This window comes from Limanda limanda, chromosome 2 (assembly GCF_963576545.1).
Source record: "Limanda limanda chromosome 2, fLimLim1.1, whole genome shotgun sequence".
Lineage (NCBI taxonomy): Eukaryota > Metazoa > Chordata > Actinopteri > Pleuronectiformes > Pleuronectidae > Limanda > Limanda limanda.
Genome location: NC_083637.1, coordinates 12,901,121 through 12,927,504, shown reverse-complemented (window position 1 = coordinate 12,927,504; position 26,384 = coordinate 12,901,121). Strand labels below are relative to the sequence as shown.

General features: G+C 40.6%; 1 protein-coding gene across 1 annotated transcript; it reads left to right on the top strand.

Annotated features, from left to right (window-relative positions):
* Window positions 1-3,627: 3,627 nt before the first annotated feature.
* Window positions 3,628-16,211, top strand: smox (spermine oxidase). The gene is made up of 7 exons (XM_061089052.1): window positions 3,628-3,702; window positions 8,792-9,026; window positions 9,825-10,051; window positions 10,802-10,975; window positions 12,344-13,085; window positions 14,308-14,468; window positions 15,627-16,211. Exons 2-7 carry the CDS (start codon window positions 8,819-8,821, stop codon window positions 15,777-15,779), a joined length of 1,665 nt encoding a protein of 554 aa, XP_060945035.1. The 5' UTR covers window positions 3,628-3,702; window positions 8,792-8,818; the 3' UTR covers window positions 15,780-16,211.
* The last annotated feature ends 10,173 nt before the right edge of the window (window positions 16,212-26,384 follow it).

Genomic DNA, 26,384 nt, shown 5'->3' with positions numbered 1-26,384 from the left:
ACAACCCACTTTCCAAATTTTATGTTCATTACAAAACAAATCTTGAAATCCGATTTATCTGTCTAAACTGGAGTTTAAGTATTACCAGCAACTATTTTCTATTGTCCTTGCACCGTCATACAATGTTCTTGTGCATTGTGCGAGGACAATAATTGCATTGATTCATTCATTGATTCATTCATTGATTCATTCATTCATCTGGAGTTTGAAAGGCAATTCTGAAGTCAGTAGTAGTGGTACAAAAGTCTCATGTGAGGATATTTAATCTATTTAAAAAGTTGTTGATTTCAATAAAATCAATGACCCACTGATTAAAGCGAATGACTGCTTTGTTCTGCCTCAGCCTCCAGTCCTTCATAGAAGCAGAAAGCCAGTGGTTCTAGTGATTTTGTCAGTCTGCTGATCGTTGTAAATAAGACTTTAGGTGTGATATATTGTGCTTGTCTGAAGAAAAGAGCTGAGGGGACTTTGTACTACTTTGAAACGGTACCAGTGGAATTCATAGTTAATGTGACACTTCAGAAACTGGTGCAAATATGGTTAATATACTGATTGTAGAGATACCAAGGTCATTAGTTCTATTTTTCAATTAATACATTTTTGTCACCAAAATTAGATACCTTTTTTAAATTGTTCTATTTTTCAAATTATATTATATATTTTAACGGTTGAGTTCTCTGTATGTGATCATCTAAATGCAATTTAGAGACAGCTTCAATTATAATTTTGGAGGAAGAATAATAAATCAAATTATTGTATTTTAATATAACTACATTTTTGTAAAAAAACATCAGAATATAAAGATGTATATTCAGTTGCTTACTTGATATATAAACCAATGCTTACATCTTAGTTTTGTGTGACAGCTGTGATCTATTCACAATGCACAGATTGGAATTATTACTGGTTATGTATTTAGTTTCTATATTTAATTCATGTTGTCTGTTGAACTTCAAACTTTAGACTGTGTAATTTTCTGCTGATTATTCAAATGATTGTCTGACAGCCTTCCTTCTTAACAAAGCACAGACAAAGGAACAGGAAGGGAGGCAACCCTGCAAGATGAATTTCAGTGATTATTGGCCAGAACACAGACAAACAGTGATGACATTCGAGAGGTGCGCTGAACCCCTGAATCATGCACATGACTTCCTGTTGATTTATGGGTTTGGACCTGGAGACAAAACAGCTGGGATGGCCTTTTGGACAAGTTAAAGGGTCAAGCCACCAAAACAAACAGAGCCTGTGCTTCCCGAGGGACTTCCTGCTCGACAACATGAAACAAATCCGCCACAGACATCAATTTAGAATACAATGTCCTGACATTGAAAAGACTCCATAAAAACTGTTTTTTTAATGATTTCTGGTTTTGTTCAGTTGCAGGATGGAAGGAAGGTTTAGTTAGGTATACCGTCCAGCTTTGCTTTATTTTTACACTTAAATACCACAAAATATACATTCAAAATACAATAAACCATATTTACAGTTAGTTTCCGCAATTTGCAAGGCATTGTGGCTAAAGTCCATGATACAAAACGCCATTTTCAGTAACATTTTTGGCAATTGCAATAATATACTGGTTAAGACATTTGTGGTAGTGCTACACTGTTAACATTTGCTGTAATATCTCAGTTTAATACCACAAAATATACGATAGAAATAACATAAAACATATTTATAGTTAGTTACCGCACTTTGAATGGCATTAGTGTTAAGGTATGTAGTATGAGGCAATATGTAATTTAAAATAACTGTAATTGGATTGAACTAAAATTATGATAACTACATTTGCATTTGTGCTACTACATGATGTCAATTACTGTTTCTCTGTGTTTTACTCTTAAGACGTTTTCTTTATGTTGGAGCCAGTTATATCTCTATGTTTTATAATGGGAACCAGCTATTTCTCAGTGTTTAATCATTGGAATTTGTGAGAAGGAATCTGGTTTGTTCTTTGTTTGTACTTGGAAGTCAGTGTAAATTCGTGCCAATATTTGTTTATTGTTTATTGAGTCTTTTCTCCTGGAAAGAGCAGAAAAGCTTCAGATAATACTGAGAAGATTATTTACTTAGACCTTCTACATGTACTATCAAACTAATGCTGTAAAGTTACATAGGAGAGTACATGTTGAGTTTGCCATTTTGTAGTGTTGTCTGAATGTTTAGTGACATTTTCTAAACCGTATATAGTGAACTCATTGTTTCCCACAATGCATCATGAACATTAATGTAAAACGGATGGTCATTAACCTAGCAATATATACCACAATGCATCACGCTCATGAAGAAAGAGTGAAGCAGGAACAGCCCCCCATGTCGTAGAAATATAAACACTTTCATCAGAGCACAAACTGCAGGAAACTATTTTATTTCTACATATAAAGATGGTCCCTCAACATGTCTTTTGCCTGAACGTACTCATACTGAGTGTAAAATAAACATTTAATATTTACTGGCCGATTTCCCACTGGCCGTTGTTGTTTTGCATCTTTTGCTGTCGATAACATAAAGGTCCCTATAGATAAAGTAGGGGTCAGTGAATGAATGGGTGATTTCAGACGCAGCCATTAAATCTGACATTGTGAAATGTTTCTTCTGAAATAATGTTAGTTACGTGGCTATTTGGCTTTAACAGCTCAGCATTTGATTGTAGGTGTGGTTATAGCCTGTTTGTGTGATATTAACGTATATTAAGGTAATAAGAAAGAAACAAGTTAATTAATTTGATTGAGTCATTTCTTGGGTGTTATTTACGTCATTTATGTATATGCAGGTGTGTGGGGTAGGTAATGTTGGAGCCCTCATCTGAATATACTCTCCCCTTATGGGAACTTATTGTCTTTATGGAGACTCCATAACAGAGATTAAGTTAGGGAAAATGTTCGGTTATGGTTATATAAGAGTGAGGCAGGTATAAATTATGGTTACGGTTTAAAATTAGTCTCCAGGAGTTTAAGATAAAAATGTGTGTGTGTGTGTGTGTGTGTGTGTGTGTGTGTGTGTGTGTGTGTGTGTGTGTGTGTGTGTGTGTGTGTGTGTTTGTGTGTTCCTGTACTTGTTTGAGTGTTAAGACTTGGTTTTAGGGTTAGGATGAGGTTTAGGTTGGGTTTAGGATTAGGATAAGGATTACGATTAAGATTAAAGTTAAGGTTAAGTTTACGGTTAAGTTTACGGTTAAGGTTAAGGTTAAGGTTAAGGTTAAGGTTAAGGTGATAGTTATGGTTAGGGCTAGGGATAGGGCTAGGTTTTGGCTAGGGTTAGCTCTCAGGGGTTAGGGTTAGGAGGGTAAGGGGCTAACCCTGTACACAGTCATACAAGGAGGACTTGGGTAAAAGAGGCAATAATTAAATTGCATTAGAAGCATTAGTGTGTGTGTGTGTGTCACTTACTGAAACTGACACAGGATGAGGGTTGTGTGTGTGTGCTGTGTGTGTTTTACTTGATAGTGACTCAGGAGGTGGAGGAGGAGGAGGGGCTCTGTGTGTGCGTGTGTATATATGCATATGTGTGTGTGTGTCGTCATGGCGGCTCATGTATAGTGAATTAGGAGGCGGTGTCCTCGCAGGGAAACTGGCTGCTTCTGGTTTCCAGACATAAATACAAAGCGGAGCCGGTCTGCGGGAGAAACGGGCACAAAGGAAAGAGAGGAGCACTCCTGAGGTTGTGAGTGTTTTTTAAAGAGCTGAAGAACGCGAGAGTCAGGTAACCAGCTGATCGACTCACACACAGACACACACGCACATACACACACGCACACACGCACACACACACACATAGCGGTGTTATTACGACGGTGTTACAGATTTGTAGCAGAAAGAACAGGCGGATTTCAGTGTGAGGCTGGAAACAGCTGATCCTCTGTCACTAGACGAGCTGTGTACCCGGGTTAGATTATCACACGTCACGCAGTGGTTTGTGTTGATAAACACGAACACAACGGAGGAAACGTTATTTAAACGGATGTGTTGTAGGTCCGCTCGTGTATGTGTGTGTGTGTCCAGGCGATGTAACAGGACACTTTACTCTACCGTTGCCGTGTGTGTGTTTTTGTGTGTCCTCCGCTTTAAAACACGTTGATCTTGAGATTGTGTCGATGATTTATTGTGATGATAATCCGAGTTACTTAGTGAAGTTTGCTTGGACCCAGTCTGAGGCCACTTGGGCTCCAGAGCTTCTACGTGGCACTGAAGGCTTCTCCTGTCCACGTCCTACTTTCTATCCCTCTCATTTATCTCTTCACTTAACCCTAACCCATCACACGTTCTAACTTCTAGTCCTTATTGTGATTATTTAGGTTTTCACTTCCTCCTTTTCTAGTGTAAATCCATTACCATGCTAATCGACCACTAATGCGTTGGATAGATCAACATGACAAGTTCCAGGTCCATCCAGGTCACACTTAGGTATCAGTTAAGTCGTTAAACCAAAAGGTTTTAATCCAATCAAAGCTGCAGGTAGAAATGTCAACTAGTTGATAATAAATGGCTTTAAGGCTGGGTGATACCGCCGAAATGAAATCAAGATACAATCGGTTGAAATCGGTCATTCTTATTATACTATTATAAAAATAATTGTTATTATAATTTAAATTCAAAGACTCATGCTTGAAGTGAAGCTTGTGGTTTTAAACTCTTCTTATGAGCAGCAACATTGACTTTGTTTTATCACCCGGCTCTAAGTGGCTTCTTTAAATCAACTATGGAAGGGGATTTTTAACCTTCAACTGGATTCACAATTTCTTCGTTCAAATGTTTTTTTTTTATTGACCTAAAATGAACCTTCCTGGCATCATCTATCTTTCTTTTTTATTTATGGCCTTTTTTATCTAGTGTAAAATAATAATTTGCCGGTCCTCATACTGTTATTCTGGCTGAATGTGTTGAGCCTGTTCCGAGCGTGTTCCTCTGTAGCTTGTGTGTATTGCTGGCGATAATAGTAATCTTTCAGGGCACTGTTCTCCTCTTTATATGCACCAGGGGGAAATCCAATGTGGTGTACAGTATTACAGAGAGACGTGTGTGTGTGTGTGTTTTGTCACTTCATCTACTCATCGTGGGAAAACCAGATCTGTGAGAGAGGTGTGGAATTTCTGGCCTGGAACAACTCCCCTCCTTCCCAGAGAAGGTTTGTTCTTTCATTGTATGGAAGCGGAATTGTAGGTTCACATATACAAACAGTGACATGGGCCTGATAATGGAAACACACAAGTGTGCGTGTGGACACGACTCGCTCCAGTGAGAGCCACATAGTCATTAGAGATATTCCTGCTCAAGGCTGACCCTGCTCTCGAGAAGGCCACAGGCAGATGCTCTGACTGCACTGTAGATTGCCATTTCTAGGTCAGTGCTAGCCGCGCCTCCCCCACCTGCCCCCTGCCCCTTCCGCCTAGTCCTCTTCTGCCTTTCTACCGAAGCCCAGCCCACAAAGTAATCTGCAGAGAGCGTGGCGTGCTGAGAGTGTATGGATGGGATGGATGCAGGCTGTCTGCGAGGCCAATGTGCGATTAAACACTGTCAACGAATAAGATCATTCATTCATTATAATCAATGTTCCTTTTTCTGTATCACGGCAAAGGGACTATTTCTCCTGACCATAGGAGACTTTTATTTGCTAAAAAAAATTAGAGCCAAACCTTCTTGGTCATCCTGTTGCTGAAAGTAGAGAAGGTATTTGTGGCATGTCCTCAAGTCTCGTCTAAGGGGAAGGGTGAAGGAAAATAGTTTGTTTTCAGACCTCCTACAACACTTTCTTCAAAGCTACATCCATACTCTTCTCTGTGGCTAATGCCGGTTGTATTCTTGTTATATACATATGCACACAATACCTCAAATCAAGTGTACACAGTGCAAGTCAACAGTTTGCAAATGACTGAGAATATGTGCAACTGCATTCATGCAAGGGCACAGTCAACAAAGTAGAACTCATAGAATATTTGACAGCAAACACCTCCCACCACTGCATCCATTTTTGTCAGATACGTCGTCTACGCCAGCTCTGCGCCACAAAGCCTTGTCCTCCTGTGACCCTCATCTCCGAGCAGCTGCAGAATATAAAGGTGCTGCAACCACAGCAGGGAGAATATTCACAACACTCAGTGATAAGTTTGTGCCATTTATTCTGTAACAACATGTAGGAGTGTAGAAAACACACATGACATTCAAAACCACCGACTCAATAAGCAAATAACACCCAACAGTCACAGAAAAGGCCTTTTGAGCCTGAGTTCTGTTTGTGAGACATTATAATGGGTCTAATTTTACAACCATTATATTAGATGTGTCTGCTATTAATATTTGATCCTTCCAGTAATAAACAAACAGGAGAGACTTCACTTCAACAACATCCTTTTTTCTTGAAGCACAATAATGAGTCTATTCATCGTGATGTTGTTGTATCAATATTTCAGCCTCAGTTTTTCTCAGAATCCCACTAATGAGTCTTTAAACCTTGTTTCATGTGTGCAGTGGAAATTTATTGGGAAGCGTTAGTTTCACCGAGGGAGACAAAACTGAAACTGAAGCTTTATTTGGTCCATGCAAGAAACTAATTCAGTACAAATCTGTGGTTCAAGCAGCAGCGTGAGGGAAGTGCAGACTGGAGTCTGATTAGAGAGAGTCAAACACATGTCTGCCAGGATTTAACAATATCACTTAAGAAGAAAGTATCATAACATTTAATGAATTAACAGTAATAATCCTAAATTGCCACAGTGAAGTAATTGATTAGCGACATGTCCTACAGTGAAAAATTAAGATTTCAACTAACTTTAATCATTTTATTAAGTTCTTTATTAAGCAATTGTATTACTATAACTTGTTAAATTTGAACAAATGTATTCAATTTTTTCATGCTATTCCAACAATGTTCTTTTTTTCAGTTAAATACACTAGCTACTTAACAAAAAAATCCATTTTCCTTTCCGTCTATGTGTTGTCATATTGCCACTTCCAGTAGAAACGCCTGCTCTGTAAAACCAGTGTCTGACCCACATTCGGGACAAGGGTCAGGAAGTGAGGTCAGGTGTTGAAGCGTCCATATTAGTAGGTTTAACCCACATCTGTGTTGGACGTCGGCAGTCATCTGGAAAGTGTTGATGCAAGAAGTGCGAAAGATTCACAGAAAAGACTGTGCACAGCATCTCCTCTTTAAATGTTTATATATGTTTCAGCTTACACACACACTCTGAGGTGCTGACTGGTGGTTTCGTCTCTGACCGTCTTTGTCAGCTCTTGTTGATCTGAAGACAAATTGATTGCGAAGCAGTTTCTCAAATGTCAGAGTTCAGGATCCGGGTTAAACACGTGTGTATCTGAGCAACATCATGTGTCCCAATAATCTGTGGTGTATGTGTTGATCTCTGACCAATCAGAGGAAGATGATTTGAGGATAAACAAATAAACAGAACGGCTTATTTATCAGACCTATGATATATATCTAATATGATATCTAAGGCCATTGATTTCTTTCTGTGTAAACTCAGAGTGTATTTTCGACACTATCATGTTCACCGCTCTGTGTCCATCGTTGCTGTGGTAACAAAGAGGAGAATATGTATGTGTGTAGCAGCAGGATTTTGCTGTCGATAAATTGTTGTCCTTCTATGTCAAGACGAGGGAAAACAGAGTCATTTCGCAATAAAAGCCTCACAATAGTTCCAACTTTACAGGTCTTTCATGGAAAACTTCCACAATGTCGCCTCTTTGTACAATTCTCTACTGGGCTATCAGGAGCGTCTTGTGAATAGACTCCCACTGTGCTGTTCTTACACACAGCTGTCCATACATTCAGAGCGAGCGGCCCTGTGTACTGGATTAACAAGGTCACTTGTGTATTCCTCACTGTTAGAGTTTCTGTCCTTGAGCAGTTTCCCTAGAAGAAGAGAGGCCGCAACAGGAAATCTTTTTATTTGAGAGCGTGTGAGTGTGTCAAGTCCTTTTGCAGATAGAAATGACAGTCATGGTGGGACCGCTGTTTTGGTCTAATGCTCAGTGAACAGTGTGGTGCAACAGGAAACACATAGGGTAGGATGACGATGTTCAGTCGTCATAGAGGTCTGTAGTTGAACAATATGAGGCTAACATTTCCTCAATTAGATAAAACGTTAAGCAGCCATGATGACAGTTTTGATTTATCTCTTTTCCAGGGTTGAGACATGCATCTGTTCCCTGAAGAATCAGCAGTTAAAATCAGGCAACAAGGCAACAAAATGAGCAGGCAAAATTCTGTAATTCTGTAAAATAAAGTCGTTGCAACAGTCATGCTCAAGCAGGAAAAAACTGATAAACAACACTGAAGCTACAGCCTGGCAGGGACAATGGACTTTGTGTCAGAGAAGGGGTAGAGATGGGAGTTATAATGAGGAGCTGGTTAAGGAATAAAGAGGAGGAGAAGGTGCACCAGGAAGTGTCAGGTGGCTGAAGGGCGGGAGGGGGTTGAGTCAGAGTTAGCAACAGGAAGTGACAGGAAATTAATGGATGGAATAATGGATTCAAAGATTTTGATGCAACATGTATTTTTAGCTTGTTCTAATGACTATCTGTATTTTTGTTGCTTGATTTTAGAGCATTTATTCACTGCTATTAGAAATTCCTTTATCTTGATTCTCCGTTTAATACGTTACAATTACACTCAATTACATACAATTTATTATGTTCATATGTCATTTATAGGACACACAACCACAAAAATATGTATGTATGTATATATGTATCTTCTGCTGTCTGTCCCCTGATGACTCAGTGCTGAATTTGCCATGTTTGACGTGCGTCCTTGTCATTAATTTGCCCCTCAGACTCCATCGAAGAGGAGCTTGGACGGCATGCAAAGTTGTGAAATTTCGTCAGACAGCACTGATGATCCTCTTAGTAGCGACCTACACCCTCATCGACAGCCTAGAATAGTAGTGATTGGCGCTGGCTTGGCCGGTCTTGCTGCAACTCGGGTCCTACTGAGAAACGGCTTCACGGATGTCACTGTTCTAGAGGCGTCAGACCACATCGGCGGGCGAGTCCACAGCGTTCAGCACGGTGAGAGGACTTGTCCCTGTTTACCTCATGTTCACCTTCAAACTGTGTGAAAAAAGGATTCATGAATAAGTGCATTTATTTCTCATGTAGCAACATTTTGCAAAGTACATAAATACAACTTAATTTAGATTGCTAAACCTGGCTGGTGTGCAAGAAGAAGAAGAAATTCTAATTCAATTTAATAATAACATGGAAAACTGTCCAATCAGCCTTTCGTTCACACACTCACATTGTATCCCTGATTTATATCAATGATTTTCAGGTTTAACTGCTTGAGTGAAGCTGGCACATTTTGTGAAAACAGTCAAGAAGTGCAAGTTATTTCCATTAGAACAAACTCCTTCAGCATGCAACGACTAACAAATGAGAACAGGGTCAATTCGAGGGTAAGATACTGTAGGTAGATTTTAAAACAGAACACAAGTGATCTTGCTAATACAACAGTTAAATGCAAATGTGTAAAAATATGTCTGAAAAATGCATCTTTTATGTGAATGCTTCTTTCGTTATGGAGGAATTGTATGAGCCATTTCTGTCTTTTACTGAAAAATGTATGTATAATACTTCCTTTAGAAATATTATATAATTAATGTTATTCCAGTGGACTTCAGTAACTTCAGTATGTTAATTGAATTGACCTTCCTCTCGAACAGGTTAATTATCTAAAACTTAACTAACTTTGCAAAGCCTTTATCTTCCGTTTCATTTAAAGCCACCTGGGAGACCTTGAGTTCCAAACAGCTCTTTACTTTTGTTTCAAACTCACACGGATCTCTGTGCTTTTTCTTTGGTTGGCAGGTGAAGCAACTTTGGAGCTCGGAGCCACCTGGATCCATGGCGCCAACGGGAACCCAGTGTACCACCTGGCAGAGGACAACGGGCTGCTGGAGCACACCACAGATGGGGAGAGGAGCGTGGGACGCATCAGCCTGTACACCAAGAATGGTGTCGCTCACTACCAGACCAACGTTGGGAAGAGGATCCCCAAGGACCTGGTGGAGGAGTTCAGTGACCTGTACAACGAGGTGAGGGGGACGCATATGCACACATTGGTTCACGCATGGACTCACAATTGCATGGAAATGGGAATTTGACAATTCCACGCTCCGTGCTACTAAGCAGCTGCACATGCACGTCTGTTTGGTAAAAAGCTGGGCTAGTGGTGGCTGTTCCACCATTAGCAAGACCAAGAGTCGGACAATAAATGCAAATAAACTTGTGTGGGTGAAGCGCGTGCATCTGCCTGTGTTTGTTTAGTGTGAAGGGCTCAGGAGAATGAGCCTCTGTCCCATAGTGTTAGTATTTAACGTCCTGGAGGTGAAACTCAACAATCAACTATTTTTGTAGTGATCCCATCTACTGCTGTTTTCATGTATTTTATCTCTACATGTGTTTGAGTTGTCTGTGCATCCATTCTGTTCTTGTGAACAAGATCTCAGAAAATCCTGAAGGGAATTTTATTTACCTCCATCACAAACATCCATTTGGACTCAAGGATGAACTGATTAGAGTTAGGCGGTCAAAGATGAGGGTCAATGCAAATCATTGGTGAAGGCAAACATTTCTAGTTATCTTCAGGTGGTTTCTTTGTGATGGTCAAAGCAGAGTTCAACATTTGACAGAATTGACACAATCAAACATTGACCCCATCTGCTCTGAACTGAACCAAACTGGTTTCTTTGTTTCCTCTTTTTGTGTCTTATGCTTTCTTTACATCCTTCCTCATTTGGTTTGCTCCTGATTGACCCTGTCTGCCACCTCTCACCCTGCTGTAGGTGTACGAGCTGACTCAGGAGTTCTTCCAGAACGGGAAGCCAGTTTGTGCTGAGAGCCAAAACAGCGTTGGCATCTTCACACGTGATGGGGTCCGCAAGAAGATCATGTTGGATCCCGATGATTCAGAGAGCATCAAGAAGCTCAAACTGTCCATGCTTCAACAGTACCTCAAGGTGTGTGTGTGTGTGTGTGTGTGTGTGTGTGTGTGTGTGTGTGTGTGTGTGTGTGTGTGTGTGAGTGTGTATTCTCACTGTCCACTGTGTCTGTGAGTGTGTGACACAGGTTTCTCTTTTGGTGATGTTCTGCTACAGCTCTTAAAAAAAACTGACCTTAATGATATAATAACATAGTTCTTTAACAAACCTTTACATCTAATCTGTTTGCCTTCTAGTTTTGTAATTGTGAGAGTTAATTAGATAATAGTTAGCTATTAATTAAATTTAAATTGATTTATTAAATAGACAGTAATTGAGCTTTTATTGACTTATTTACTTCTTACCATTTTTCTTGTAGATAGCCACAGACAAATATGCAGACTTTCTCTTTCTGTTTTTTTTGGCAAATTGTGGTTTATTCAGAAGTTGTTTACCAGTAGGATTTTTATTCTGAGAGCCTGAATAAAATGTAAAAACACCCAGTCTTCATACGGACTTAATTCTGAATAGCTATTAAGTATAATCATGTTATTTATCTCTTGACATACACAGAAACACACTGGAGTGTGTTATTAAATGCAGCAGAGAGGAGACGGAGGCACATTAACCACCAGGTACCTGTTGCCCCACTGGCTCAGCAGCTAACGAGTCCGTGGCAGTCGCATAATTTTGCGTTTTTAATAACTCCCCACCAGTATGTGTCCTCTAAATAAAACAACATGGTTAATCCGGTTTAATGATGCTGGTGAGTTGGGAGCTGTAGCTTTAGAAATTAGTTGTTGTAGAAATCAGTACAGTACCGACAGGAATATATTGATTCAAAGGAGACATATTCTGCCTATTTTCAGGTTGATCCTTTTAATTGGTGTTGTTATTTGAAAAGGTTTTCATGCTCTAATGTTCAGGAAACACATCTCACTTGGTTTTAGCTCCTGTTTCTTTAAGAACCCCCCCTCCCGATGAAGCCCAGCCTGCGCTGATTGGCCAGCTGATCCACTCTATTGTGATTGGTCAACCGATTCTAGTGCATGTAGTGAAATGTCGGCCTCAGCTCTCACTTCACCTGGCTTTGCTAGAGTAGGTGCGCATTACGCAAATGTGGGAGTTTCGGCCGCACCACAAACGAGGCGTTTCAGGAGCTTCAGGTGTTTTCTGTGCTGGAATGGAGATCTGTTTACCACTGACTTTGGGCTATTTAGCTTTGCAGATCTTTTATATACACAAGAACAATAAGGGGAAAGGGAAGAACTGAGAAAGCATCATATGTCTCCTACATTGCAAAGGTTGTGTCTCCAAAATCTTTTCTATGGATGAAACACTAAACTGACGATTGACAAGTATCATAGCAGATCTAATTCTCTATGATGCAATGTGCTCCTGTTTCAGGTTGAGAGTTGTGAAAGCAGCTCTCCCAGTATGGATGAGGTGTCTCTGAGTGAGTTTGGTGAGTGGACAGAGATCCCTGGTGCCCATTATGTTATTCCTGAAGGCTTCATGAAGATCGTGGAGCTCCTGGCCCGGGACATTCCCTCCCGCACCATCAGCCTTAGCAAACCGGTCCGCTGTATCCACTGGAACTATTCAGCCCAGCATCAGGAGGTGATCGCCAAGAGCAGCGACACCAACCAGGACAACAACCACAACACCAACAACCACACCTGCCAGCCTCAGGACCCGCTGCCACTGGTTCCCCCCATTTGCGTGGAGTGCGAGGACGAGGAGTGGATCGTGGCCGATCACGTGATCGTGACAGCTTCTCTGGGCGTGCTGAAGCAGAACCACGAAGCCATGTTCTCCCCGTCTCTGCCAGAGGACAAGGTGCTCGCCATAGAGAAGCTGGGCATCAGCACCACCGACAAGATATTCTTGGAGTTTGAAGAGCCCTTCTGGAGCCCGGAGTGCAACAGCATCCAGTTTGTGTGGGAGGATGAGGCTCAGCTGGAACAGCTGGCCTACCCCGAGGAGCTGTGGTACAAGAAGATCTGCAGCTTCGACGTCCTCTACCCCCCCGAACGCTACGGCTACATGCTGAGCGGCTGGATCTGTGGGCAAGAGGCACTGTACATGGAGCGCTGTGATGACGAAACAGTGGCTGAGACCTGCACTGAGCTGCTGAGGCGCTTTACAGGTCAGGACATGAACACACAGGAAATAAAGCTTTCTGGTTCCCCACCCTACTTCCTGTTCACCCTATAGAAGCTTTGTGGGATTTAATTAACTCCCTCTTTTAAACTTTTCACTTATTTGATATTTGATTTTATTTGATCATCATTTAATTAAAGAAAACTTTAACTCAAGGACAAAATATTCTTTACAAAAGACAACTTTCCTTGTAATTCTTTGTCATTTCTGACCATTTTATTAAGAATCAGTAATCTAAAGCTAACACAATAGCCTTAGCTGACTGAGCCTGTTAGTTCAGTGACTCATATGATCCGTGGCACAACTATGGGTCATTGTGTTTCTTCTGAAGGAAATGAAATAAGCCTTGGCTGTGACGTAAGTGTCTTTTTTCACAGGCTGACAGATAATACAGCTGGATGACTCAGGCGTCTGTTTTTGTGTTCAGTGAGAAAAAGTGTCACCATTCACTGAAGCAACACTGAGCAAGAGGAGCAATCACGTGTTACATAAGACGAAGACTTGATCATCACACCTTTATGGCACACACTCAAAATGAGTCACTGTTTCTCTTGTGTAGAATAAAAACGTTTTATCTTGTGTGTACATGTTAGAAAATGTCTAACGACAAGATAATAACATGTACCAACAAGAAAATAACTTGAGTCCACAAGATAATTCTAATCTCTAGTCAAGTATCTTATTTATCTTGTGTGTTATTCTCATTGTGCGCTAAGATATTTGTATCTTGTGCCAACATGATTATTAATTTTTATTTATCTTGTCCACACAAGAATAAAAGTCATTTTCTGTCCTGCTGGGCTTCTGTAGCCGCTTCAGAAATGGGTCACAGTGCGAGAGCAGAAACAGCGACCGTCATTGTCGTGATGAGGTCGGTGGACCTATGGATGCATACTGTAAATCACACACTCACACACACATTTAGGTCATTGCGGTTTAATCCTCTCAGCTGTTGCTTAATTACATATAGACTCGCTGGTGCCTCTCTGCTCACAGAGGGTCACAAGTTGATTAGTCCCGACAGATGGGATGTCCCAGTAAAAGGCCTCAGCTGACGGCCGCCACAGTCTTAGTTGGAACTGGTTTGGATCTGTGATGAACTGGATGTTTGTGAAACCAGGCTGTCCGTGATTGTCGTTATGTTTCTGCCTCCACCATCTGCACTGACTCCCTCTCTCCGTCTCTCTGGTCTGTTTGTCCGTCCACAGGGAACCCTGACATTCCAAAACCCCGGCGTGTCCTGCGCTCCTCGTGGGGCAGTAACCCGTTCATCCGAGGATCCTACTCCTTCACCAGGGTGGGCTCCAGCGGGGGGGACTGTGAGAGACTGGCCATGCCACTGCCTTACGCCAACAGCACCAAGGCTCAAGTGAGACAACCACAACACAACACAACACAAGGAGTGTACACAATAGTTATAAATACCTCTACCATGGAATGCAGTTCCTGAAAGTAACCACTATTGTGAAGTTTGTAACATTAGACTGTACCATTAACATCATGGAAATTCTTCCAACAGAGTTAGTTGTGCTCTTGTGGTTGACGTTGCATTATTTTGATGCATGTTGAATTTGTCCACTAGGGGGGTTATATTTTTAAAATATTTTTAATTAAGATAAAAAGGAAAAACTTTCTTGTTTGAGGTTCTGGCAAATACAAATAATTCATGAAACCAGTTGTGTGAAATTCCTAGTAGTTTTTTGAGAAACGCCTTGAACATCTTTGAAGTCATTTATTTTTAAGTTTTTATCATATTTACTTTCATATATCATAATATATGACAACATATTAGTGCAGTTAAAGAGGGAAACAATCTGAATTACTTTATTCTTAATTCACAATATTATGACCTTTTCTCATAAAATGTTTACTCATTAAAACATTATTCTAAAAATCTCACTGAGTTTTCTTCAGTATGGCTCAAATATAATATTAGTTCATTTTAAGATAATTATGATATCTACAAAAAAGATATTAAATTAAAATATTTTAAATAATAATTCAGAACTGGTGCAGACGAATCGGGCTGTATCTCCTATGAGAGGCTTTACTCTGACTGTACATTTAGTTGTTTACAATCTTTGCTCACACATTTGAAAGAATCTCGCTCTAACGTGACAGTGTCACATCCCAGCACATGCAGAGCAAATACAGCTGGTGTCGGGGGGGTAATGAATCCTGACTCCTGGCCAGGAGTCTAGACCATGAAACCTGACACCTTGTGGGTGAAGGGCAGGACGGGGGGGCTGAGGTTCTGTTTGCTCACATGACACCGGCGATGGAACGGTATGACCCCTCCGCTGACGGCCTTCAGCCCCCCCGTCAAACTGAAATCCTAGGACCTGAGGAAAGTGACTGTAGCCTCCTACACGTCGAGCGATAACAAGGGAATCACTGATGGAAATAGAAAAATACTTCAGCACGAGAGGCCCCGAATATGCTGACAGTGACAGATCTTGATTCTCTTGTCTTAAAAGATTCTCTCCTTCTCTCTCTTTGCTCGTTTCTCCCCTTCCCTCGTCCAAAGCCTCTGCAGGTCCTGTTCGCTGGAGAGGCCACTCACAGAAAATACTATTCCACTACCCATGGTGCTTTGCTGTCAGGACAGAGAGAAGCCACTCACCTGGTAGAGATGTACCAGGACCTGCACAGAGCTCAAACCACGAAGCCTAATATGTAAATAAAACAAACCTCTGACTAATACTGAAAAATAAAAACACAAACAATAGAAAACTGTGGGTTTTTAATCTTTTTATTTTGAAGATTAAGTTATACTTAAAAACATAGCTCGGGCATTATTACATTGTTAACAAATGAATATTGTTTCTATTGTACTGTAGATTGAAATCATGCTAATTTTCTTTGGGATATACTTGTCAAACGTTTCCAATGGTGCTGTCATTTTTGTGTCTTTATCATTTTGTCTTATGTTGTTCTTTTTTAAATCAGTAATTTAATGGTTATAATAACAGCTTCTGTGATTTAACTTGTTTTTGTAAGTGCCTTCTGTATGTAACGTTATGTTCTTTCAAAAGTAATGGAAAATACTAAATAAGTACTCAGAAAGTTTTAACAAAATAAAAACTCTATGATCATGAAGCAACACCAGCTCCGTGTTGTCCATTCAGTCAACGATTGACCGTCTTCACTTTTTGAATCAGTGAGAGAGAGAGAGAGAGAGAGAGAGAGAGAGAGAGAGACAGAAGTGATCGCACGAGAGGAAAAGAAAAGGCTCCGGTGCTGTAAAGCTGTGCCAACGTGACAGATGGTGTTGGAACAGACCTCAACCCAGTCCTCACTTCTGTTGGACAACAGAGTTAATCCTCCTCATCGCTGACAAAACACAATCATACGCTGAGAAGAACTGGGAGAGTTTTAATTAGCTACGGGACAACATCCTTCCAACTCACAGTTGTACGCTACATATTTATTTTTAAATGTTCACAAGGTGGAAGGAAATCAACAATTGTTTTACTAATTTTCTATTTTGTTATATGCTTACTGAAAAATAATGGAGAAAATTGTCTATTTACTTAGTAAAATGTCAGTTTACATGTTCTCTCAGTGTTTGTGTGGAGTTTTTCTCCAGATGCTCCGGCTTCCTAGCACGACTTGTAGATTGGGGTTCGGTTAATTAGAGATTAAAAATGGCCGTAAGGGTGAAAGTGAACATGGATGGTTGTTTTTGTCTTCTCTCCTTGTTGGCCGTCAATACGGTGACGACCTGTCCAGGGTGGATCCCGCTCCCCGCCCCCCCCCCCCAACGCCAGCTGGGATTGGCTCTAGCCCCGCCTCGGCCATTTGGTTTGGGAGGAGAGAGATTAAGGAAAAGAGACATGGAAGAGAGGGAGAGAGAGGAGATAGAGACCAGGAACAGCTACTGCCAGACTGTTTGGTATAATGACAATAATTATAATCTACAGCAGTAATAATAAGACAGTAGCACAAATTAATCTAATTGTTATTTATTTCTGTGTCAATGCATTTGGCCCATCTGCAACACAACTCTAAATAACACACGTACAGTTGTTCTTCCTCGATTACATTAACAAATCTTGGGGGGCAAAAGGAAAAAGAGACAAGACAGTTTCAATTTGTAGGCGAGAAGTCAGAGGTTCAGTCAAACCCCTGACTGTGAGAGACAAAGACAAGGTCACAGGAAACTAACAAATCAAAAACCAGGCTCAGAAAATACAAAAGGAACGGTTCCAGTTTGGTGTTAAAATGCAACTGACACTGAGGGAGGGGACCACAAAGACACGGATGAAACTAAACTGAGCGGGACGCACAGTCACAGACGGGAAGCACACAATGGCAGGAAGTGAAGAATGAGACGAGATTTGAGGAGAGTATATACAAATAAAACAGGAAACAATGAGAAAATGACATCATGAAAAGCATAACCCAGGGAGCAGACCGGGACATGACACAGAAACTGGCAAAGAAATTGTTCAATCTTAAACTGATCTTAAAAAATGTATCAACACAGTTATTAAAAGGAGTTTTCTACTCACTACAGGTGATCTTCACAGCCCAACAGTCTCCTTAAATGAAATCACATTTAGATTCACTTGAACCGGATTTTAATTTGGATCTGCACCAAATTGCAGACACTCATAAATATCAGTCTCCTAAATGTGCCACACTTTTTTCATTGAGATCAATTAATTATTCTATGAGCGATCGGGGAAAATGTTGAAAATTGTGTGTAAGGATGTAAAAAGATTCCTGGCTTGATTTGGATACGCAGCAAAATTGACTGAGTTCTTCCTTGGGTGATGCCCCACCCCTCCACAAAATGTCAAATAGATCGGTTGTGTAGTTATTGCACAATCCTGCTAACAAACAAACATACAAACAGATGAAAACATAACATCCTTGGCAGAGGTAAAAAGCCTAAACAGCTACAGAGACCTGTTTATTTTTTATCACTGTGAACAAACCTCTTAAAATGACAAATTACACTCTTTCAATAACACATTGACATTTGTCTTGTTAGGGTGGAACCATTGATTTGTGCAGCTTTAACACATGAACTTGTTTCATTGACAAACTTATGACGAAGGCGGGGGGGGGGGGGTGTTATGCTGAGTCTGTGTACAAGGCTTTACAGCTGAAACCTTGTGTTCTGTGAGGCCAGTGTACTCGCCCTCCCTCTCTCCTCCTTCATTCAGACGGCTGGAGAGCACAGAGGGAAGCACGGGGACAAAGTTCTGGCAGGAGTCCCAGTGCAGCAGGAGGACACGTGAGGCTGCAGAGGCTGGAGGACTTAACCATTCAGCTGCAGCTCCATCACCAGAGGGTGAAGTCGTTTGTCTCACTGCTCTGTTCAAACAAGGCTGCTCATTACATCTGGAAACAGGGTTTTCAAAGACTGGGAGAAAGAAAGAAACAGGACATGACCGAGGCCCTCAGGTGGAAACCAAACTGCACTCAAAGACAAACCACATTAATGAACAGCGGTTAAATAGAGATAGTGGCAATTTCCGAAACATTAGAAGAAATTCCTTTTATCATTTGTATAAAGAATACATTATACCTACATTGTATAATAAAACATATAAATTGATTTAATTTACACACTGAAAAGAATTAAAAACATAAAGAATATTATTTACCTCTTATATTGTCTCATTTCACTGGGACTACTTGTCTTTAGCATGAAGTAGTTCCAAAGAATATTGGACAATTCAGACGAAACAAAAGTGTTTCTGAAAAAGACATTTTACTTTTCAAAATAAAACTTAAAGAACACCAAAAATCTGGCTAAATAAAACTAAAGTTGTATGCATTGCTCAGGAACTTGAAAAGTAGAAAATATTCGGTTTGTAAATTGAATTATGCGTCAAAATATATATATTTTTTAAAAGCACATAACCTTTGTGGGGCAGGTAGCTTGTAGCTTATTATTCATTAGTCAATGTCAGTGATACGTGATATCCTGTTTCCTGGTTTCTAAAATACACAACCAACACCTACATGTTCCCTAGAAACATTTTTCAGTGATGCATCTGTCATTATTATTATTTTCTCTCAGCTGAGACGAAAGTAAACTGAACACTGCCCTCACAAGCAATCATACACAAGCAGGGTATTGAGAAGCAAGTAATGAGGTCAGACTCCTGAGAGGTGCACTGCATTAGTCTTAGTGTTGGATTCTGACCTTTTGTTCTTAGCAGCTAGAAATAGTTGCTAACTTTGTTTTTACCTGTTTAATGCGACACTTGGATTCAGTGAGTTCATCCCTGTCTCAGAGTGTTTTATCCCGTGATCCACAAAGAGGGAGAGCTGTGCAATACAATGATTTATCACAAAGAGAGGAGCACAGGCTTGTGGCATAGTGAGACAGGGAAGGGTTAAAAACCAGTGGAGGGACTTGCAAACAAATCCATGTGGGGGAATTAGTGATGGGATGTTTGAATCCGAGGCCCAAACTTGGGCTACCATGAGTAAAGGGGGTGAGCCGGTTAAAGTCCTGTTGTATGACGTGTATCATTCAGCAGAGAACTAAATTACTCATGACAAATCAGTCTTTACATTACAGAGGGCACTTCACTGGTTTGTTTAGGGTGCTGGTTTATGCATGGATGTCTCCTAAATCCAGCACGTTGTGGGTCAAGAATGGAGAACATGTACCGTTAAGGTCTTCTCAGGTCCACACCCAGGACTCGTGAATCCCCCCCCGGATTCAGATGCCCGTTCTATACAATCAGTTTGATCCAGGTTGGTTCCTGTTCCATTCTCACGGGTCCTGCATGTTTAACACCTGAGTTCACCTCTGAGCTAAGAACACATTTTGTGTGAGGGTTGATGAGTTAGGACTTGTTGTCCTTTCTAGCCATGTATGACACTACCAAAGGTGAGGATGTGTTCCACCGAGTTGTTTTGGCGAAAACTATCCGCGAGTAGCTTCGTCATCATCACTACCATCTGACATCAGACACCTCGCAGAAGAGAGGCAGCTCCAGCGATTGTATTAATCCTCAATTACTCTGTTTAATTTGCCCATTTCAAACATTGTAACTGCTCACTCACTTTCATGTGTCCTTAACGTTGGCATGATTGTTAAGCAAAACCTCCACTAGAGGGCAACGCAGAGTCAAGCGTTTCCGACAACAACAAATGGCTGGATGCGATAATGTTGTGTTTGTCCATGTGCCCCAGCAAAGTGAAACGATTTCCCATAGTACTGCTCCGCTTCTTAGTCTTACACGCCCACGTAAACAAAACCAAACAGATTTAAAACAAGTCGAGATGGAAAAACAAACAACACAACCAATTATATAAGCAAACGCAAAAACAACTTTCAGCCAACACAACCAAAAACAAACACTGTGTCGTGGACTACTGCATATTCACGCACACAATTCAGGTTTTTTAATGGACCTCGCCAAATGGAACCCTGGGTAATCAGGCCCAGTTTTCCACTCACTATAATGCCAATATAATTTTTGCAAAGATATTATATATCTATATATTGCCAATTCCAATCCTTAGTCGCCCTTTGTGCCGACTCAACACAACTTAGAAGCTGTTGAGTCTTTATATATGTATTGTACAAACTGGCTAATGTGTACAACTTCAAGCAGGGTTGTGTCTTCACTTTGTCATCCCTACAGGCAAGATACCCTACAGGTGTATTATCACCCTGCTGGAAACAAATGCAAACACAACCGCAGGCCCATTCAGTGAAGATAGTCTTATGATAAATAAACAGGCTTACATGTAGATTCGTGGACAAGCTGGCGGGCAGGTATACATGCAGGTAAACATCCAGGCAGTTACAAAATACAGCTAATAGACACAAAAGGTTCATTTGGTCTATTAGTGGCAGGTCTATTAGTGTTCTTAGGTAGAATCAAGAGGCACATGTTTATTCTGTTGTGTTGATCCTTTGTTGTCGCTAGAAGTTCAGATGCACTTGTCCTATACTATTTTAACCTCAGCATCTCGGGTTCAAAATTTGTAAAATTATACATTATATATATAGTGTTGTTATAATTTTTCAGTCAGTTGAAATAAATCCTGAACTGAACAATTTTGGGTTGTTTTGTGTCTGTATAGGCCTACTATAAAAAGCACTTACCCTTTTTTCTATTTTGGTACTTGTACTTTTACTTTTGATACTTAAGTACATTTCAACACCAGATACTTTTGATACTTAAGTACATTTAATATGAGCAACTCGAAGACTTTTACTCAAGTCATTTTCTGAGGGGTGACTTTTACTTTTAACGGAGTCACTTTCAAGTAGGATATCTGTACTTTTACTCAAGTATGGCTTTCAAGCTAATAACACTAACGCTAATAATTTTGTGTGAGGAATGATGAGTTAGGACTTGTTGTCCTTGATAGCCATGTATGACTTGACCAAAGGTGAGGATTTGTTTGGAAGATGACGAAGCGAGTAGCTTCATCATCATCACTACCATCTGACATCAGACACCTCACAGAAGAGAGGCAGCTCCAGCCACTGTATTTAGCCTCAATTACGCTGCTTGATTGCCCATTTCAAACGTTGTAACTGCTCACTCAATTTCATGTGTCTTTAACGTTGGCATGATTGTTAAGCAAAAAATCCACTAGAGGGCAGCGCAGAGTCAAGCGTTGGCTGGATGCGATAATAACTGCAATGTGTATAAATATAGAGAAAGTAAACAGACAGAGTACGGATAGAAGGTTCCCTCTTTTTTCATATATCAAACATTGAGCAAAAAGTTATTCTGTTCGCCAGCATCCTCAGAGCCGAGTGAGAGACGTGAACATCTCTAGAACAATTTCCGTAATGTGAGAGAAGCTTGACACAAATTCCAGTGTGAGGTGTCGGGCCTAATAAGCTCTCAAATGTCTTTCCAAGTTAATATCTTTGCCAGAGTCTTCTACATGTTTGACACTTCCTTTACAACCTGAGGTAACTGTATCCTTTTAATTTTTTTTATTTTTGCAATAGTCGGGTGTTAGAAATGTCAACACATCCATTCGCTCACTGTTCTTTTTCCACTTTTTCCTGCTGTATTCTCACAGGGGCTCACTCGGGCATTTTACTAGAGGATTGGCAGGAAAAGTTCAATCTGACTCTGACATTAACGCTCTCACATTCGGCCCCTCTGGAAACTTTCAGGAAAAATGTGTGGACTTCAGTGCATGTGTGAAAGCAGCTATATATAACTTTGGTCTTATTTCATTTTGAGACGTCTTTTAAGATTTGTGCTGCCACCCGAAGGAGGTGAATAACATTTCTTAGCTGGTGTCTTTTTGGCTTCTTGCACTTCAGCACTGTGTCGTGTGATGGTGATACTTCTAGTTAACTCAAGAAATGAATTTGAACTCGTGATTATAAACATACAGATTTAAAAAAGTGCTTGACAATGAGAGCAAATACAATTTAAAGCAATTTTTATTGATGACAACAAATGGGTGAAAATGAGCCGTAAAACATTTCCATCTATTGCAGTCATCGTAGAAGGCTGATTATCTTTTGGGAACATTTTTTATTTTCAGCAACAAGGACGAAGTTCATGGATCCATTGGCAGACCTGGTGATGGTCGACAAAAATAAACACTTATAAAGACAAACTGCACACTTAATTGCCCAGATAAGTGTTGAGGTAATGTGTAAAATACTATTCAGATGAACGGGCATGAGTACAATCATTCAAACATAAATTATGTACAGAGAGGTACATGAACACTCAGTTGCACTGTATAATGAATTTGTGACATTGCAACAAAGTCTGATTTGAAAAAATTAAATACTTAAATACATAGATGTTTCAGACTGAATCAATAAATTAAATCATAAATGAGTCAGGTTGACATTTGGAGCGACAGAAAATCAAGACGTAAGCCAGAGGAGTGATTCTGGCGCACGAGGCTCTGCAACATCGTCAGCAGGTCCATTTTCACAAACGGGTTCATGTAGTGTCAATATGAAATAAACACAAAGGTGATGATAAGGTCCTTTTGGCAATGATCCTCCAAAGCACTTGCATGTAGTTGAATCAGATTCAATCTGTGGAACTTCCCGACCGATAGAGACAGAGAGATGATGGCGTTTCAGAAAAGAGGGAAACTCAAGCTCACACATCGTCTCTGGGTTTCCCAAATCTTCCCCAACCTGTAAGTGAACAGTTACTTTTTCATTCTACACCAGAAGATGCCATCGGGCACCCGCCCCTCACAGAAAAAAAAAATCTTCCAATAAAAGCGCTCAGGAAAAAAGTGCATCATATTTTGTCAAATACTGAGAAATAGCTAAACATTAAAAACAACACTCTTATAATAAACATCTGAAATATCTTCTTTTTTTTCTCACTAGTGCAACAACAGACTGGATCAAATAAACAGAAACGTTATTAACCTGCAGGCAATCAAAGCTCTTTAAACATCGAATAATTTTCTTGCCACAGTAGCAGAACAGTTAAGAAGGCAACTTAATGATTGATGCTCGAACACAAACATGCCAACATTATACACATCGCTCTCTATATAGAAATAAATAGCGGAATTATCATCTTAATCCTCTTCTTAAATAATTCCCATCTGTATATGACTCTGATGCACATTTTTATATATAAAGTATCTAATACACAACTTCAATTTCAACACTACTGTTATACATAATATAATTCTCTATGTTGCTTTCATTCGACTTTGGAGAGAAAATGCTTACAGAATGAAGACCTGTAAAAGTCAACGTTTTCCACTCATATTTATGACCTATATATTATATTATATAACATCAAATGTTGGTCCTTTTTTTTCTTGTTTTTGGTGATTTTCTTCTCTTTTCTTTACAAACACTATGTACAGAGTAGCTGATAGCGAAGGCAGGATTGTCTAAAACTCAAAATCAACAAGTGCTTTTTGTCTCATCCCTTCTGTGTAGGCAAAGGTTTTGACACCTTTCCCCCAAAAAACCTGAATGGAACCGAGCAGATAATCAGAACCAGTGTAGGAGTATAATATTAATATGCAGTTTACTGGAAGAATGTGAAGAAATGGACATCCCACAACTGTTCTCACACATTGACCTCGAACATCATCACTACAATATGCAGCTACACAAGTCCCCAGAAACCCTGTCGACTCTGAAGTAGAGACCGAAAGGCAGCAGCTAACGGCTTCTCCTCATCCGGGAGCCTGCGAGACGAACCCCTGCTCAGTATTCATGGAAACTGTCACCTCGCTCACACACTCCTCCCATGAATGTTAAGATGTGTTGCAGAGACGGACCAGGTAGTAAAAATAACAAGTTGTTAATGTGTGGCAAGGTAAGAGATGTGATGTGTGACTAGTTTGCAAACCGGTTTCAAAACTGAGAGCATGATTTCCCCCCTGATTTAGTATTGCACTTTCATTTAGAGAGAGAGAGAGAGATCAATGCAGCAGGAGGAAAAGCTCCAAAAACACTTCCCTATATATCTCTTTCGTCATTTAACCATCTCTGCCTTGTAAACATCTGCATCTGTTTGCAAGTAAATTTATAAGTTGTGTAAATGTATAATCTCCACTCTTAGATAATCTCTATAAACAGATTCTGCATGTGTGACAATGAAGAATCTAAAGGCTAAGGTTGGGTTTTGGGGGACAGAAGCCCTCTGGTTTCCATTTCTAGTTTAACCAATCTCAATTGAGCAGGCTTTGGTTGCCCGCAGCTAAACACTGCATGTGGAGACCAAGACCAAGATGCTTTTCTTAATTTATCTGCATTATATCCTTTTTTAGAGACGGAAATGTCGTCTGAACCGAAAGATGTGTTCACCCCAGAAGCCCCCAAATACTGGCCGTGCCCCCAGAGGCTAATTCACCATTAGACAATAGTTATCTCAACTCAGAGACTGATTTTAGATTATCTAGACTCAATTATTCCTATATACAGCTTTATGACAGGCTGAGTTGTAACCCTCACAACTTGAGCACCCCTTTAAATTACCACAGAGGCGTGCACACTCTGTTTCACCACTGTAAAGTATTGCTACTCATACTTATTGTGAATTCCTGCGATGCACACTGAACCAAACTGTGACCTCGAAGATAACATTGGAGACTTGTAGATCTCCAAAATACCAAAGATGATACTTGTTCAAAATCTGCCAAGGGAACACGTGTCACATCACACCAGCTGGCAGCCAGCTCTGTAGCTGCCTGGCAACACCAGAAGAGGGAGCCAGAGGGTGTCAGCTGATGAATAAATACATGATAAGCCCTATGACGAGGAATGGCACAATCCAGTATGATAAGTATGAAACCTTCATGATATATAAACACAACAACAACACTTGGACACCATGATCACAGGAAACTCAACACGCAGAGAGAGCTGCTTGCACTGATCCTTCTTCTTCTTCCCTCAATAATGGCACATTGGAGAAGACGCTCACTGGGACTGAAGACAGACATTGTTCCAAATGGCACTGGTTTTTGAGAGAAATGCATTATGGACCGTTTTCCGCGGCTTATTGAAGAGAAACATCGGACGCTGTATCCCGTCCTCTCAGATCCTAGATTCTACAGTGATTTAAAATAAGGAAAAGGCGCCGAGTCCAGGTTTGTGACATGATCCTGTTCCCGCGAGGAAGCAGAGGATTGGTAGAAGAGGCAAAATGCTTCATCGCCATGCAGAGGTTTTGAGACTGTATAGAAGGTCTGTGTGTGACGGTTGAGGCCGTCCGCCGCTGGGCCTGGAGCTGCACGTTTCTGTTCTGGGTGGAAGCAGGAAGCGTCGGCAGGTTTCTACGAACGGTTGTGTAGTGAAAAACTGGGATGGAAACCACGTATTCGATTCCTGGTGTGTTTCAACATCCACTCGTTCACGCGCCCACAAAACATGGAGCTCCTGTTTCAAGACTCAGACCTTTAGAGAGAATTAATTGCTTAAACCTGCCGTTTGTTGCTCCTCTCTGTGGCGAGGGTGTTTGCTGTATAATGAGCTGAAGGTCGTTTCTGGTTTTATTTTATACCAAGCGTTATGTGGATGCAGATGGTTATATACAGCGCTGTCAGCCAGCTCCAGGCGGTTTTTCGAAAAATGGGGTCTGGGCTTTGTGCGACAACGTGATCCGTTTTTATGGTGAACGCAAAAACTCGACTGAGAAACGGGGATCTTGTGTTGTTGTTATTCGAGTGCGAGGCCCTTTATCTCATTTGTAAAATGTCCAAATCCCGACCTTCTTTCTGTCATAAACAACATTAGGGAGACGTCGATTCCCACAACTGGAAAAGTAAATGTTTCTGTGTCAAGTTTTTACATTGAGCCTCGGTTCTGGTCCGTTATGCTGAAGGT